This window comes from Saccostrea cucullata, unplaced genomic scaffold (genome assembly GCF_032062105.1).
Source record: "Saccostrea cucullata isolate Sc308-1 unplaced genomic scaffold, CSIRO_AGI_Scuc_v1 ctg616, whole genome shotgun sequence".
Lineage (NCBI taxonomy): Eukaryota > Metazoa > Mollusca > Bivalvia > Ostreida > Ostreidae > Saccostrea > Saccostrea cuccullata.
This window is the reverse complement of record NW_026929709.1, coordinates 79,713-93,314: the sequence shown is the minus strand read 5'-3', so window position 1 is coordinate 93,314 and position 13,602 is coordinate 79,713. Positions and strand designations below refer to the sequence as shown.

Below are 13,602 nucleotides of genomic sequence, written 5' to 3'. Positions count from 1 at the left end.
TAGCATCTGTTCTAACGTAGATGAGTACACAAAACCACATTGTATCATTGAACCAGATATCAACACTCTGGTCAAGAACATGGTTCAGTGCATGACAATGATTGCTAATAGGGCTGCTGAACTAGCAAAAGAAAAATTTGCCTACGTGTTCGAGGCTCTCAGTGACCTTGTTTTCGACAATGTAGACGAGGACATGGCCGAGTACCTCGAACACGAAGACGATGTCAATAAAATGATTGAAGATGAAAAGAAAAGCATAGAAAAGTTGAAGGTGGAAATGGAAGAATATTGCGAACAGATCATTTGTATCGGTTTCAATTCCGCCAAATACGACATCAATTTGATCAAAAGTTATCTCATCAAACATCTTGAGCTAGGTTCGACAAATGGCACATTCACCGTCAAGCGAAATAATGCTTATGCCTGCATAAGTACTCGTAGGTTTAAATTTTTAGATATTACACAGTATCTGAGTCCCGGCATCAATTATTCAGGGTTCTTGCGTGCTTTCGATGTACAAGAATGTAAAGGGTTTTTTCCCTACCAATTTCTAGACTCTGTTGAAAAATTAAATCACCCCGAACTTCCTCCACATGAAGCTTTTTATTCGTCTTTGAAAGATTCAAATATTACAAACGAAGAATACGCCTTTTGTCAAAAAGTGTGGGAGGAAAAAAATATGACATCATTTCGCGATTTTCTGGTGTGGTATAACAACCTCGACGTCAAACCTTTCGTGCAGGCTGTGACAAATCTACAGAAGTACTATTTCGAACGTCAAATTGATATTTTCAAATGTAGTATTTCGGTTCCCGGTCTAGCGCGCCGAATGTTGTTTGACAGTGGGAGAAAAGAGGGGGCCAGTTTTGCATTGATCGATCAAGCCAACGAAGACTTGTATGATACCATTAAGCAAAACATTATTGGCGGACCGAGTATCATATTTAATCGCCATCACGAGGTTGGAAAAACTTATATTCGAGGGAATTCCCAGAAACCTTGTGGTAAGATTATTGGCTTCGATGCTAATGCCCTGTATCTACACTGTATAGGGAAAGAAATGCCCGTGGGTTCTTTTGTGCGCCGTAAGGTAGACGACGGATTTAAACCACAGAAACGCGATCGATACTCTCTAGCTTATGATTGGTTAGAGTGGCTGAACCACAGTGGTCAGTACAAGATTACACACAAATTGAATTCCGGAAAGGAAAAGAAAATAGGTCGCTTTCCGGTCGACGGTTATGATGAAGCTTCCAACACTGTGTTTCAGTTTCAAGGCTGCTACTGGCACGGCCACCGTTGTTGGTTAACGCGTCATGTTCAAGACGACAAGCTGATGAATGGTCGCGAAAAGAAAACTCGCAAAACAACACTTTATCTTCAAAGGAAAGGTTATAAAGTAGTAGAAATGCGCGAATGCACTTTCCGAAATAACGTTCGGTCTAATTTGAAATTGAAAAAATTCTCAAATTCGCGTAAACCTAATATGAGTCAAGGTTCTTTGTCTTCGGAAGACGTAATAGTTGCCGTGATGAGTAATAAGTTGTTTGGCATGGTCGAGTGCGACATTCGCGTACCGGATACCTGGCCTGCTCACTTCAGCCACCCCACTATGACCCCTTATGAGTTTTTTTCAGAAATGAGTCCCCTCTTTTGTACCACCGACATTCCCTTTGACGTGATAGGTCATCACATGCAAAATCATGTAAAGCGCTTTCACCTTTCTACAAAACCTAGGCGATTACTAGTCGGGGGAATGCGCGCACGCCAATTATTAATTGCTACTCCATTACTGAAGTGGTATATAAGTCATGGTCTGGAAATCACAAAAATTTATCAAACCGTGGAATTCACGCCACAACGATGTTTTCGATCATTCGTAAGCGATGTCAGTAATGCTAGGCGTGAAGGTGACGTAGATCCTTCTAAAGCAATTATCGCAGACACGCGAAAATTAGAAGGTAATAGTGCTTTTGGATCCACCATCATGGATCAAGAAAAATTTCAGGTCGTCAAATATGTTAGAGGAGAAGGGAATGCCATGATGGAAATAAATGAGCCTCACTTTAAAAAATTAACAACTTTGATAGAAGACGAGGAATTGTATGAAATAGAAAGAAGTAAAAAGAAATTGAATTTGAACTTGCCCATTCAGATCGGTTACTTCATCTTGCAGTATGCAAAACTGCACATGTTGCAATTCTACTATGATTTCATGGATAGATTTGTAGACCGTGCAGACTTTGAATACTGCGAGATGGACACCGACTCTGCCTACATGGCGATATCGGGTTCCACCTTTGAGTCCGTGATTAAACCTGAACTACGACAGCTTTACGATCACGGTCTCAACGGATATTGTACAAGCACCCTAGAGATCGAGGCGGACTGCGACCGACATTGGTTTCCTCGCACTTTCTGTAAGGAACACGCAAAGTACGATCGTAGAACGCCTGGTCTCTTTAAAATTGAATATGAAGGGGACGAGATCATTGGTCTTTGTTCCAAGACTTATATCGTTTCAGCTCGAAAGCAAGTGTCGCTTTCAAGCGCCGTGATAACGGCTGGGCGCTTACTTAAACGAGCTAAGAAATGTAAATCAGTGAACAGGCGGAAAAATATCAAACAAAGAGATATCACCCATTGTAAATTTTCATGCAAAGGTGTTTCCAAGAAAAGAGTAAAAGCACCCCTAACCACTTTTAGAAATGTTTTAAAGACTCAAAAACAAGCTTTTGGGATAAATATGGGTTTTAAACTTCACAATAACAAAATCTGCACTTATCGTCAAGTGAGGAATGGTTTTTCCTACTTTTACTGTAAAAGAAAAGTACTAGCTGACGGTGTGATTACAAAACCATTAGATATAGAACTGTGTCCCTTAAAACCTAAAAAGATCGATGATATCGAAATTGACGACTTCGATTTAAATCTTATTCATCTTCTAGAAGAAGTCGAATAATAGAAGTCGATATACAATTAACTATCAAACATGAGTGAATAAATTTGAAGTTTTAGGCAATGGTATAGGGAGGACTTCATTAATAGGTTTTATTGTTGTTTATTATTTTGTTAATTTTTTTTTTAATTTTTTTTTTCAAATTACTCATAGATATATCATTCTATTATTAAAAGTATATAGCGTTACTTGTTGTATATAATTAAAAGTTGCTCTCAATATTGTTTATAAAATTGTGCCCTTCTTTCATCAGGCGTGAGTCAGGCATAGACCAAATACATTGTACATATTGTATATAGATTTATGAGAACATATGTTACATCCTATAGTTGTTATTTACATATACATAATCATATAAAAATAAATGTTGACAAACAGATTTTGTATTGTCGTGTTTTTGTAGTTTATAAGTCATCTTTTATATTATTCAGTAAGAGTTTATAAGAAGCATTAATGTAATGGTGTTGTTTTTTTTTAATTATGGAAAGACCTAATAGCACTTCAACAGAATCTTGGAGGTTTCTAGGGAGTAAACTCCCGAAATCGGAAATAGTATATTTCTGTCAAATGACAGTGGTATATATCATCATAATCACTTCTATAGTTAATCTGTCATTAAAAAACGGCTCCTCTGAATTATGGATATCTTTGCTGAGTAGTGCCATAGGTTATGTCTTACCCAACCCGTCTTTAAAGGCTGATAAGATATAAGAACCCTGCTCTATCGCAGAGGGATTAGAAGAATAATCAAGATGAGTATTCCTTTTCAACCTTGTTCGAGCATGTGTATTAGCGGGCAAACAGGAAGCGGAAAAACAAGATTTGTATATCGGTTACTGACTCAATTAGATGAAATGTATGTTAAGGAACCTCCCAAAAGAATTTTATATTGTTGCGGAATTCATCAGCCTTTATTTGACGAAATAGAGCAACATATTTCTAACTTGAAATTACATCACGGGATACCTTCTAATGAAACAATTCAAGATTTGACTTCCGATCGCCAGCATACATTAATAGTGTTAGATGATTTAATGCATAGAGTCGTACAGGATGTAGACATGGAACTTTTGTTTACACAGGGCTGTCATCACCGACGTCTCAGCGTCATTTTCATAACCCAAAATATTTTTCCAAGAGGCTCTAAATCTCGAACCCTAGCCTTAAATACCTATTATTTAGTACTCATGAAAAACATGAGAAACGCCTCGCAGATATCTATGCTAGGCCGACAACTATACCCAGGACGCTCTAAAGTATTAATAGAAGCATACACTGATGCAACTAAACAAGCTTTTGGGTACCTCGTAGTTGATACGTCACCACAAGGCAACGACAAATATAGACTCCGAACCAACATATTTCCGGAGGAAGAACCCGTAGTTTACACCAGTTTATAAGAATGCCCTTTCAAGTTTATCTTTAAAATGAGTTCCTTGGTTAGAGACCAGAAATCCTTTTTAGAACTTTTACTACAAACATCCCCCGCACAAAGAAAGTTGTTACTGAGTTCTGTGACGAAACCACAATTACAAGTGTTGGGAGAAATAGCTGCGAACGTCATACATAGTGTTATTGTACTTAACCAAAGTGAGAAAAATATACTTAAAAAGCACAAATTATTTCTTCTAGTTTTGGGGGATAAGACGGCGTCGCGAAAAAGCAAGTTACTTCTCTTAAAAAGAAAACATCGGATCGTTCCCGTTTTTCTAAAAATTGTAAAACCTTTCCTAAGAAGATGGTGGACGTAATGCAAAAATCTGTTTTGGTACCATACGACAAATACCAACGTCTGTTGTCTCTCCAAGAGTCGCATCAGGAAGTTTTTAAACAAAATTCTACAGAAACACCCAAAAACAAACCTGAAGATATGACTAAACCTGATGAGTTACAACAGGAGACAAACAACCAAAGCTCACAGACTGAGAATTTGGTGGATTCTGAAACTATAGAGGATTTTTTGCGTACATCTCCTGAGCCTTTAATGAAAATACAGCCAGCACTCCAAAAGACTTTAAAAATCGCAAAAAAGATTTTGAAATCCGCAAAGAAACCTTATTCTCGATACAGACTTAATAAAACTTGGATTCAATTTTAAACCATATTCACTGTTCTATTATTAATCACCAATGCTGCATACTAATAAAGAATTATATATAATTTTTCATTCTTTTGTTATTTATTCGTCTGGATTTACAAGTAACACTCTATTGTAGAAGATTATTCTAAAGAAATAACCCAATTTCGTATGTGAATTTCATTAAATGATAATTACTAATAATTTTTAGTCAACTCTGTGTTTTTTTCCCGAAATAGTTACTTAGTATGAACTCAACTTGAAGGTTTCTGTTAGCAGCAATTAAGACACAAAATAATTCTATTCATGTTTCATTTTTATTAACATATTAAATACCTAGTATTATTTTCAAATTAAAAAATCAACGTAAAAGGAAAATTGTTCGTATAATTTTATTGATGTAATTGTTTTACATAGTCAGAGACCAAACGGTCGTTTTCATGCAAATGTGATACACTAAAATCATGCATAATATTTTTCATAGAAAATCCCACATTTCTTTTAGCAATGAAATAAATACAATAATGTCCACACACACTAGACGTTTCTGATTGGATTCTAGAATTGGAGTATTGATATTTAGGGCCATTAATTGTCAAAATGTATCTGAATCTGGTGTTGTAAAATTCCGGAGAGTTTCCTAGAGAATCAAAAAAATCTGCTGGGCCTCTTAAAGGAAAATGGATAGCGACCCAATGCTTTCCTCTTCCTCCGCAACTGTCATATCTCGACAAATAAGATTTCAATTCAAAGTTATTCATTTGAATATGATGCTTCGAGATTGGTCGATGTGGAGAACTTGTGGAAACTTTCCATATAAAATTAATGTTACGCTCTCTGGTAATGGAAATGCGAATTTGAGTTCTAGGCGACAATGCCCTTTTCTTCTTGTGTTAAAATCTATGTAGGGATTGATGTCCAATACGTAAAGGGCATTGCCTTTTGGGTATTCTTCACGTTCAACATAAACGTTTTCTCTACCCGAAACTAAGGTTTGGTAAGCTTCCAAGTAAGTATCGGCATTATAGTTGGGTTGTAAAGGTTTGGCGGGAAAAGACTGTCCGTCCACGTAGAAAGCTACAAAATTACAATCAAAATGTTGAAAGTTAAAGGGTGACTTCTTATAACTTCCACTAAAGGCACTGCTAGAAACCAGTCCCAGAATGAGGGTGGAGGGAATTTCTCCCTGAAATACGTCGTCCATGGTAAAACCGAATTCTCCTTTAGCGATGGAAGCTATTTTCAGATTAGAAAATACGTAAGGATATATTGCAGGAGACTTTTCTAGCATTTTGACATGGGCCATGGTCAGGGCAGGATTCGGTCTCTGGATACATAGCTTAAAACTCGCATCGACAATCTGAACTTTGTAATCTAAACCAGACACTGACATCAGTTTAAAGGCATCTTTACTGGGCCACAATTTTAGCGAAAGTGATACTCCGTTTAAAATTAAACGTTCCTGCTGGAAGAGGTCAATCTGCAGGGGGCCTTCCAAATCTAGTATTTTGCCTTCTTGAGTAAATACATAACGTAGGTACAATCCTGAATTCAGGCCCTTGATAGGATCGGCATCGTCGGGATTGTTGGAGTCCTTAATAAAAAGTTGAGAGTATCGCACTCCGTAGTTGTCAGCGGAGGTAGTCAACAGAGTATCGATGTAGGCCTTGTAAGGATAGTTTGTGCCCAACTGAGATACAGGGGTTTGCTGTAGACTGGTGTCTACCTGAGCAAATATGGTGTGTAAAGGTAGATTCACCAAACCCACAGCATCTTCTTTCGTGATAGGATTGTTCAAGGAATTCAGTATTCTCAATTTGACTTTTAACCGACTATTTCTAAGATCCATGTAACCCGTAGAGAGTGGTGGTATGTTAAATTCCAAAGCAGAGTACTCTGATATTTGATTGATAGGTCTAAATTCCACCCATTCTCTCGTTTGAATGGTCGTATCGACGGGAGGTGATTCAAAAAGGGAGAGTTGATTTAAATGATTTTCATCCATGACTAATCGTCGAATTGTGTATCGAATTTAGGTTTCTTGGTCCTAGGTTTATTGTCGCGTTTGCCAGGCGGGGCTAAGAATCGTTTCCTTCTTATAGATTTATCCTCATTCGGAGAGTTGTCTTGTTCGCGCTCTAATTCTGATCTGGCCATTTCGATGGCCTGTGCTACTGGTGTCACAAGCTTTACGGTGGGTTTATGTTCTTGACTGGGAGGTACTGTTCGGTTATGAGAACCACTTCCTACAATGTAACGCCCCTTGTAGTCCGGTCGAACTCTTCCAGCAGAAATATCTTCAAAATGGCGAACCCATTTATCGAAGTTCGGAATGTATGGTACCCATTGCATTTTCTTGTAGTCGTATACTTCTACTGATCCCATAATTTCTTTTTACGCAAACACAGAGTACAATTGAAAAAATTAACTTGAGAATGAAGAACACTCAAGTCTTTGTTTCTTATAAATATTCTTATTTGACTGATTTCCTGTTTAGAAACTGTCATGTAAAAGGGATTTGTGTAGGTTATCTGATTAATTCCTCTTTTTAACGTGATGGCTCTCAAAATTGGTAACATCGTATTTTTGACGTAACTATCGCCTATGATGTCACAACATACATACAATTTAGCTGTACTAACATCATCGTGTATATCAATGTTTAATTCTAAAATGGCACATTCCCACGAGTCATCTATCAAGTAAGCTTTGGGCAGCGTCACAAGAAAGTCATCAGAAGTGTTGGAAGGATGGAAAACGGTAGAGTCTCTGCTGTCTATGAAAAGATATACGGCCATTGCTTCTTTTTCGTGTTTTCTCCTTTAGGTTAACCAACTTCTTATAACCTTAGGACTCGCTGTTCCTGATGGATAAAATAAGTATTCTAGCTAAGTAGTAGTCTCTTAGAAGACTGGGAATCAGGGTATGATGCGTCAGTAATGTTCTTTTCTTACGGGACACCGAAACTCTAGAACTTGACAGAGTCCTCATGACTAAGTTGTGTTGACGGAAAAAGCTGCGGTCGTGTGATAGTATGGGTATTGTTCTATCAAGCAGATGTCGTACAACATCACTGAGAGCGGAAATCTGTCGTTGATTAGCTCTCTGTATTATGACACGTTGTCGAATGTAATTCGCATGCCCGAGTTCTCTTAAAAAATCGGCGTTTTGCATCACGCGAGATTGCTCCATTTTTGAACAGTTTTAATTATAGTATAATCTAAGAATTCTTATAATATTTCAGCGACGATCGAGGGATGTAACTATTGAATTTCTTGGGCCAACCATACCATTTAACCAAAGCTTGGTTCCCCTTGTATTTTATTATCTTTTCGATTCTATACAATGTGTCATCTGTGATTGTTACTTTTTGCAATTCTTGTTGGTAAAAACTACCTTTTATGTCTTCTCCATCGATATCCTGTATTTCGTAAATCGGTATACCTTGTTTGATAGAGCGAGATTTCACGACAAAATGCTCTCCACTCCATCGTTCATCGTATTCTCGATCAAACGCTCCTCGCAACCGAGAAATGCGAACCATGTCACCAATTTTAAACTTATATTGTACGTTCTTTACGTGTTTTGACTGCGTTGAATTTGAACTGTCACTGCAAGCATAATCGTAATTCTTCATCCAAATGTAGGGTTCATCGCTCTTTTTCACTTGGTTTGGAGCCATTTTGATGTAACGATGATAAGTAGAATTATAACTTTCGGTGACTTTAGGTAAGATGTTCACCCATCGATGAGTCTGGTGTTTTGTCATGTATCGACTCAATCGAGATTTTAAAGTTTTTATAACTCTTTCGGCATAGTTTGCTTTCATTTCGTTTTGAGTAAAAAAGTGAGTAATACCTTTCTGTTTCAGTAATTGTTGAACCTCTTTACTGACATATTCAACTCCTTTGTCACTACGAAGTTTTGCAGGAGGTGTAGAGTGTAAAAACACAAATTTTAATGCTTTAGTCATCTCAGAACCCTTCGTAGATTTTAAGGGAACAGTCCAAACAAATTTTGAAAAAACGTCTATAAGTACTAGAAAATATGCATATCCGTCGTTTTCCTTTCGATAAGAAGTCATGAAGGCTGTGTCTGCGTCCCTCTGGTATCCAATTCCCGGTACAATAACTTTCGCGCGTTTGAATTTTCTATTGATTTGCTTATGTAGAGTAAAGGTTTCTTGCTTTTGTAACCATTTTTTGATTTTAGATCGACTGAGTACATATTTTCCTTCCTTTCGAGCAGCTCGATATAGCTTCTCCAATCCACTAAGAGACCCGGGGTGCTTTGCATCGTAATAGATGGATTTTAAATAGTCTTCGTACGTCATCGTTATGATTATGGTATAAATAATTAGAACTAAATAAAACTTTTCTTCTTCTTATAATGAGGTTTCTATTTCTACTATAGTTGGGTACACAATCTCATCTAGATCCTTGACTCGTTTTATGCCAGTAATTAACACGCTCCCACTTAAGTGACATGTAAAATGAATATCATTTCGTCGCAACATTACAGCAGGAAATAATTCAGGATCATAAGAAAATTTTAAGGCTGGAGAAATTGAATTTACATCTAAACGATTAGATAGTTTGTGAAACGCGGAGGCGGTGACAATATGTACGTTAGTAAGTACGACGTCATATCCAATTCGTTGAATGTAGCGAGCATACCTTCTCAGTCGTTTTAGTCCAGTATTAAAACTATCGCATGCTCCGTTGCAATTTATCTTTCCATTGGAAAATATTAAACAGTTCCCTCCTATTTTTCTATGTTGAAAAATAACCCCTGGAAATTTGAGAGGATCATACCGCACGTTAACTAAACGGTATGTTAGTTGTTGAAGATTGATAAAACAATTCATGTCTCCTTGGTACACGACGTTTGTCAACCTCATTATTCCTGCAAATAAATTAGCCATGACTTTTTGAGATATATATATCCTAGTTGAGTCATATGATTAAATAACAATGAAGATTCATAAACGTTTGAATAAACATGTTTATTACATCTGTATGCATAATTATACTTCTTTACATATTTTACTCACAAGCAATATATCTACATTGTTTAAACGTCATTTGTGAATGTTCCCTTCAGAATCTTGATCATCTTTTTACAAATGATACATAAGCAATAATGATGAATATTAAGTTATGAAAGTCTTTAAAAGCTGTCTTCTTGCTTGTCTCGTCTCTTCTCACCAGTTCACATACTCCAGCGGGTTACAAGTAGGACATCTGAGCATGCCTAATTGGTTTATATGATCCTCGCGCAAAAAGCAAGGTACGAGCGATTCAAGTTCCGGAACGACTTTTTCTATTTCAGCTACACACTTTTTCAGTGTTCTGTACTCCACAGGTCTAAGACATATCCCCTTTTTTGTTGGCACGAGTATATCAGTATTTGGAGGTTTCCAATACTGCCGTATGTTCACACACGGATTGTCTTTATGAACTGAACAGAAAATGTTGGAGCCCATGTGGTAGTGTAGATCTTCGTTATTGTTTAAAGCTGTATCAATCATGTCGAGAGCCAGTGTGAATGTTTTAAAAAGGTCCAACCTTAAACTAATCCCTTTCTTTGTGGCATAGCGATCCGTTTTCCATTCGCGAAGGTCTACTCTTTTTTCGTTGTTTTTCGTAGTGTATACCTCAATGAAGCGATCATTCTCTAAAGCTAATTTACAGCAAGAAGAAAACATGTTGTCACCTTGAATGCTAGCGATTAAATGTCAAAATACTGAAGACGTTTACGGAAATAAGTAACTTTACAACGTCATATCCGTTCTCAAAAATCCGGGTTTGTTTCCTTCATTACCTCATTTTCATCCACGTTTAACATCCGGATAACATCTGTGGACACGTTAAGAGCAAAATCACCTTAGATATGTGCACCTCAGAAAAGACGCTAATACCAAGCAAAGATAAAGCCAGTTTCCTTTCCTTACATTACAAGATCACTTGCATTATTGCGTAAACGTAATGTTTTGTAAAGAGAGTCCAGGTTCCGTTACTTTTCCTAAAGAGCTTTATAGGAAAGATATAAATATAAAATCTTTAACGAATGATCTCGTTTCTCACAACGTATACTTGACCCTCATATTTCGAAGCAAATTCTTTTATCATGAGATGATATTTGAGCCATTTTCCCCCAGCTAGGCCACATCCAATTTTATATGGGAAAGCTATGCTCTCGTAGTCTTCTTTCGATAGTTCATTCAGACATTGCTTAAACCAGAATTCACGTTCAAGTGGTAGGTCTTCATAAGGTGGTATTTTGCGGTATTGTGCTGTACGGCCCATGTCCCACTGACTCAGAAAACACACTACATCTGGTGAATGACCGTTGGGTGAACGCAGAATCTTAACAGTTCCAGGGGTCCCTCTGTCCTCGGGAATAGCAAGGTTGTGCCCTCCTACTCCTCGTCGCGTTTTGTAAATATCTGCCCATGGAAATTTATGAGCTATGTACTTAGAAAGTCCGTGAGAACGAATAGCTAAACAATTCACTTGGTGTATGATTGCTTTAACAGGAGTCGTGCAAATGTCACCAAAGCTATAGACAAGGTGTTCGCTATATTGCTCCCATTTCTCCGTGTCTCTTTTTATTTCTTCTTTTAAATTGATTAAATGACTAGTTCTTGAAAAATTAGGTTTCATTTTCACCTAGTTTATCATCTTTCAAGGTTTGGTTATAAAACGTGTGTTTTGACTAAGGCTACATGTTAAAAAATTTTCGTCTAATTTGTATGTACTGGACATTCACCGTTCTTATCAAAACTACTTTGGTGAATCAAAACAGTAAATACACGTCTTATTTCAATAATGGACACAGTGTAGGATCTTAATACACTATTGACATAGTTTCAACTCGTCTTAACATTAAATATATTCATAGGACTAAACGTATGTGTATTAGCTAATCATAAGTAAAAATCATCCGGGTTTGCTTCCCTATAAATACATATAGTCATTATTAGCATCCGGATTTACTTTATACTTCCGCCTTTAAAGTCCACCTCTCCACCTCAAATCAGTTTGCACCTCAAAGTAGCATAAAAAGTCTCACTCTATACTACTACTAAACATGGATGTCAGCCAAAGCAAATCCTTTCGAAGTAAGGTTCAAAAACTCAGATGTGCAACGGTTGGAATGTAGAAAAGATGTTCAATGGACACCAAAATATTGAAACAAAATTTTTATAAGAAAAAATAGTGTACATTTTAAACCGAAAGTAGAATTTTAGCTAGCTGCCAAAATCTTTTTGTGTTTTAACTTTGGACGTTTATATATTAATCGTTCATAGAGTTAGATGGAAACAGTCATTGAACTTAAAGTTGTTTTCATGCAAAATTTACCCACCATTTTTTGACATAAGTCTGAATATCTCTTTTTTATTATTCCAGCTTTATCAGGTACACTTTTCTGAGTTGCGTAACTTTGATCAAAGCTGTGGAGGATCTAAGGGTTGCAACACTATCTCCTTTCTGATCCTGAAAAAGTAAGAAGTTCCAGTGATAATTGGTAACTGATGGCAATGGAATACTTTGACATTTATCTGATCTTCTGAATTGTTGTCTCTTAATTTGTATAACTGTACATTGAAGTGCATGTTTGTGTTTTGGTAAAAGGCGGGAGTGTGGATATAAATGTATTTTCAACACGTCTTGAGTCCGTGAAAGTTCCAAAAATGATTCATTGACTTACTGGCACTTTAAAACTTAACAGGCATTTTACTCATCAAGTGCTTTTGAGTTGTTGAGTTACAAGACAGATATAGAAATCCAAACCTTTGTCATGTAAACAAGCCCCGAGCCATGCTTTCGTTTAAATAGGTTAAACATGCTGATATGTGTTAGTCAAAACAGATTCTTTCAATAAAGAAGTTAATTCTACATACGATACAATTAGACATTTTCTAATGATTTGCTGAATCTCCTTTTGTTATAAATATGATATTTTCTACATTTAAACAAAAACAAGGCACGATCCTTGTTTACATTATGAAGAATTCTCAGTCCTGTATCTCCATGCAGCCCTTCAAGCATCAACCTCTGCTGAAAGGAGTGCCGGCTTTTCCAGCACCCACAGCCCCACCCCCCCTCACCCCCCACTGATCAACCTCAGTCCAAATCTGAGTCCTACATGTAAATCAACAAATGATGTTCAAAGTTTTGCTGATCCTTTGAATTGCCTTAGTTAGGAATTGTAAAAATTAAAATTGGTTTTTAAAAAAAGCAGTTTAAAATGTTTCCATGGACCTTTAAGAAAAGTTTTGATGTTAATAACCTGATCCGTCTATCTATCTATCCTCTCTCAAAAAGACCCCTTTTATACCATTCACTTACAATACAAATCCTCATATGGAATGTACGTAGAGTCCAGCTTCAGATGTTTAATAAAGTGTCAACATTTTTTATTGATTTCTCATCCTGGGGGTCAAAAAGCATCTTTTCTATTAAACACTCCTCAAATATTGTTCACAGTAACGATATGTAAGTTATCTTTTGGAATATATTTGGTGGTGTTCCGGAGATGTGCAGTGAGATATGGTTATGAA

At 36.8% G+C, this 13,602-nt stretch overlaps 1 protein-coding gene across 1 annotated transcript; it reads right to left on the bottom strand.

Moving 5' to 3' along the window:
• Positions 1-5,793: 5,793 nt before the first annotated feature.
• Positions 5,794-7,041, bottom strand: LOC134281913 (uncharacterized protein F54H12.2-like). Its single transcript, XM_062764338.1, has one exon. The coding sequence runs from the start codon at positions 7,039-7,041 to the stop codon at positions 5,794-5,796; it is 1,248 nt and encodes a 415-aa protein (XP_062620322.1).
• Between the last annotated feature and the right edge of the window lie 6,561 nt (positions 7,042-13,602).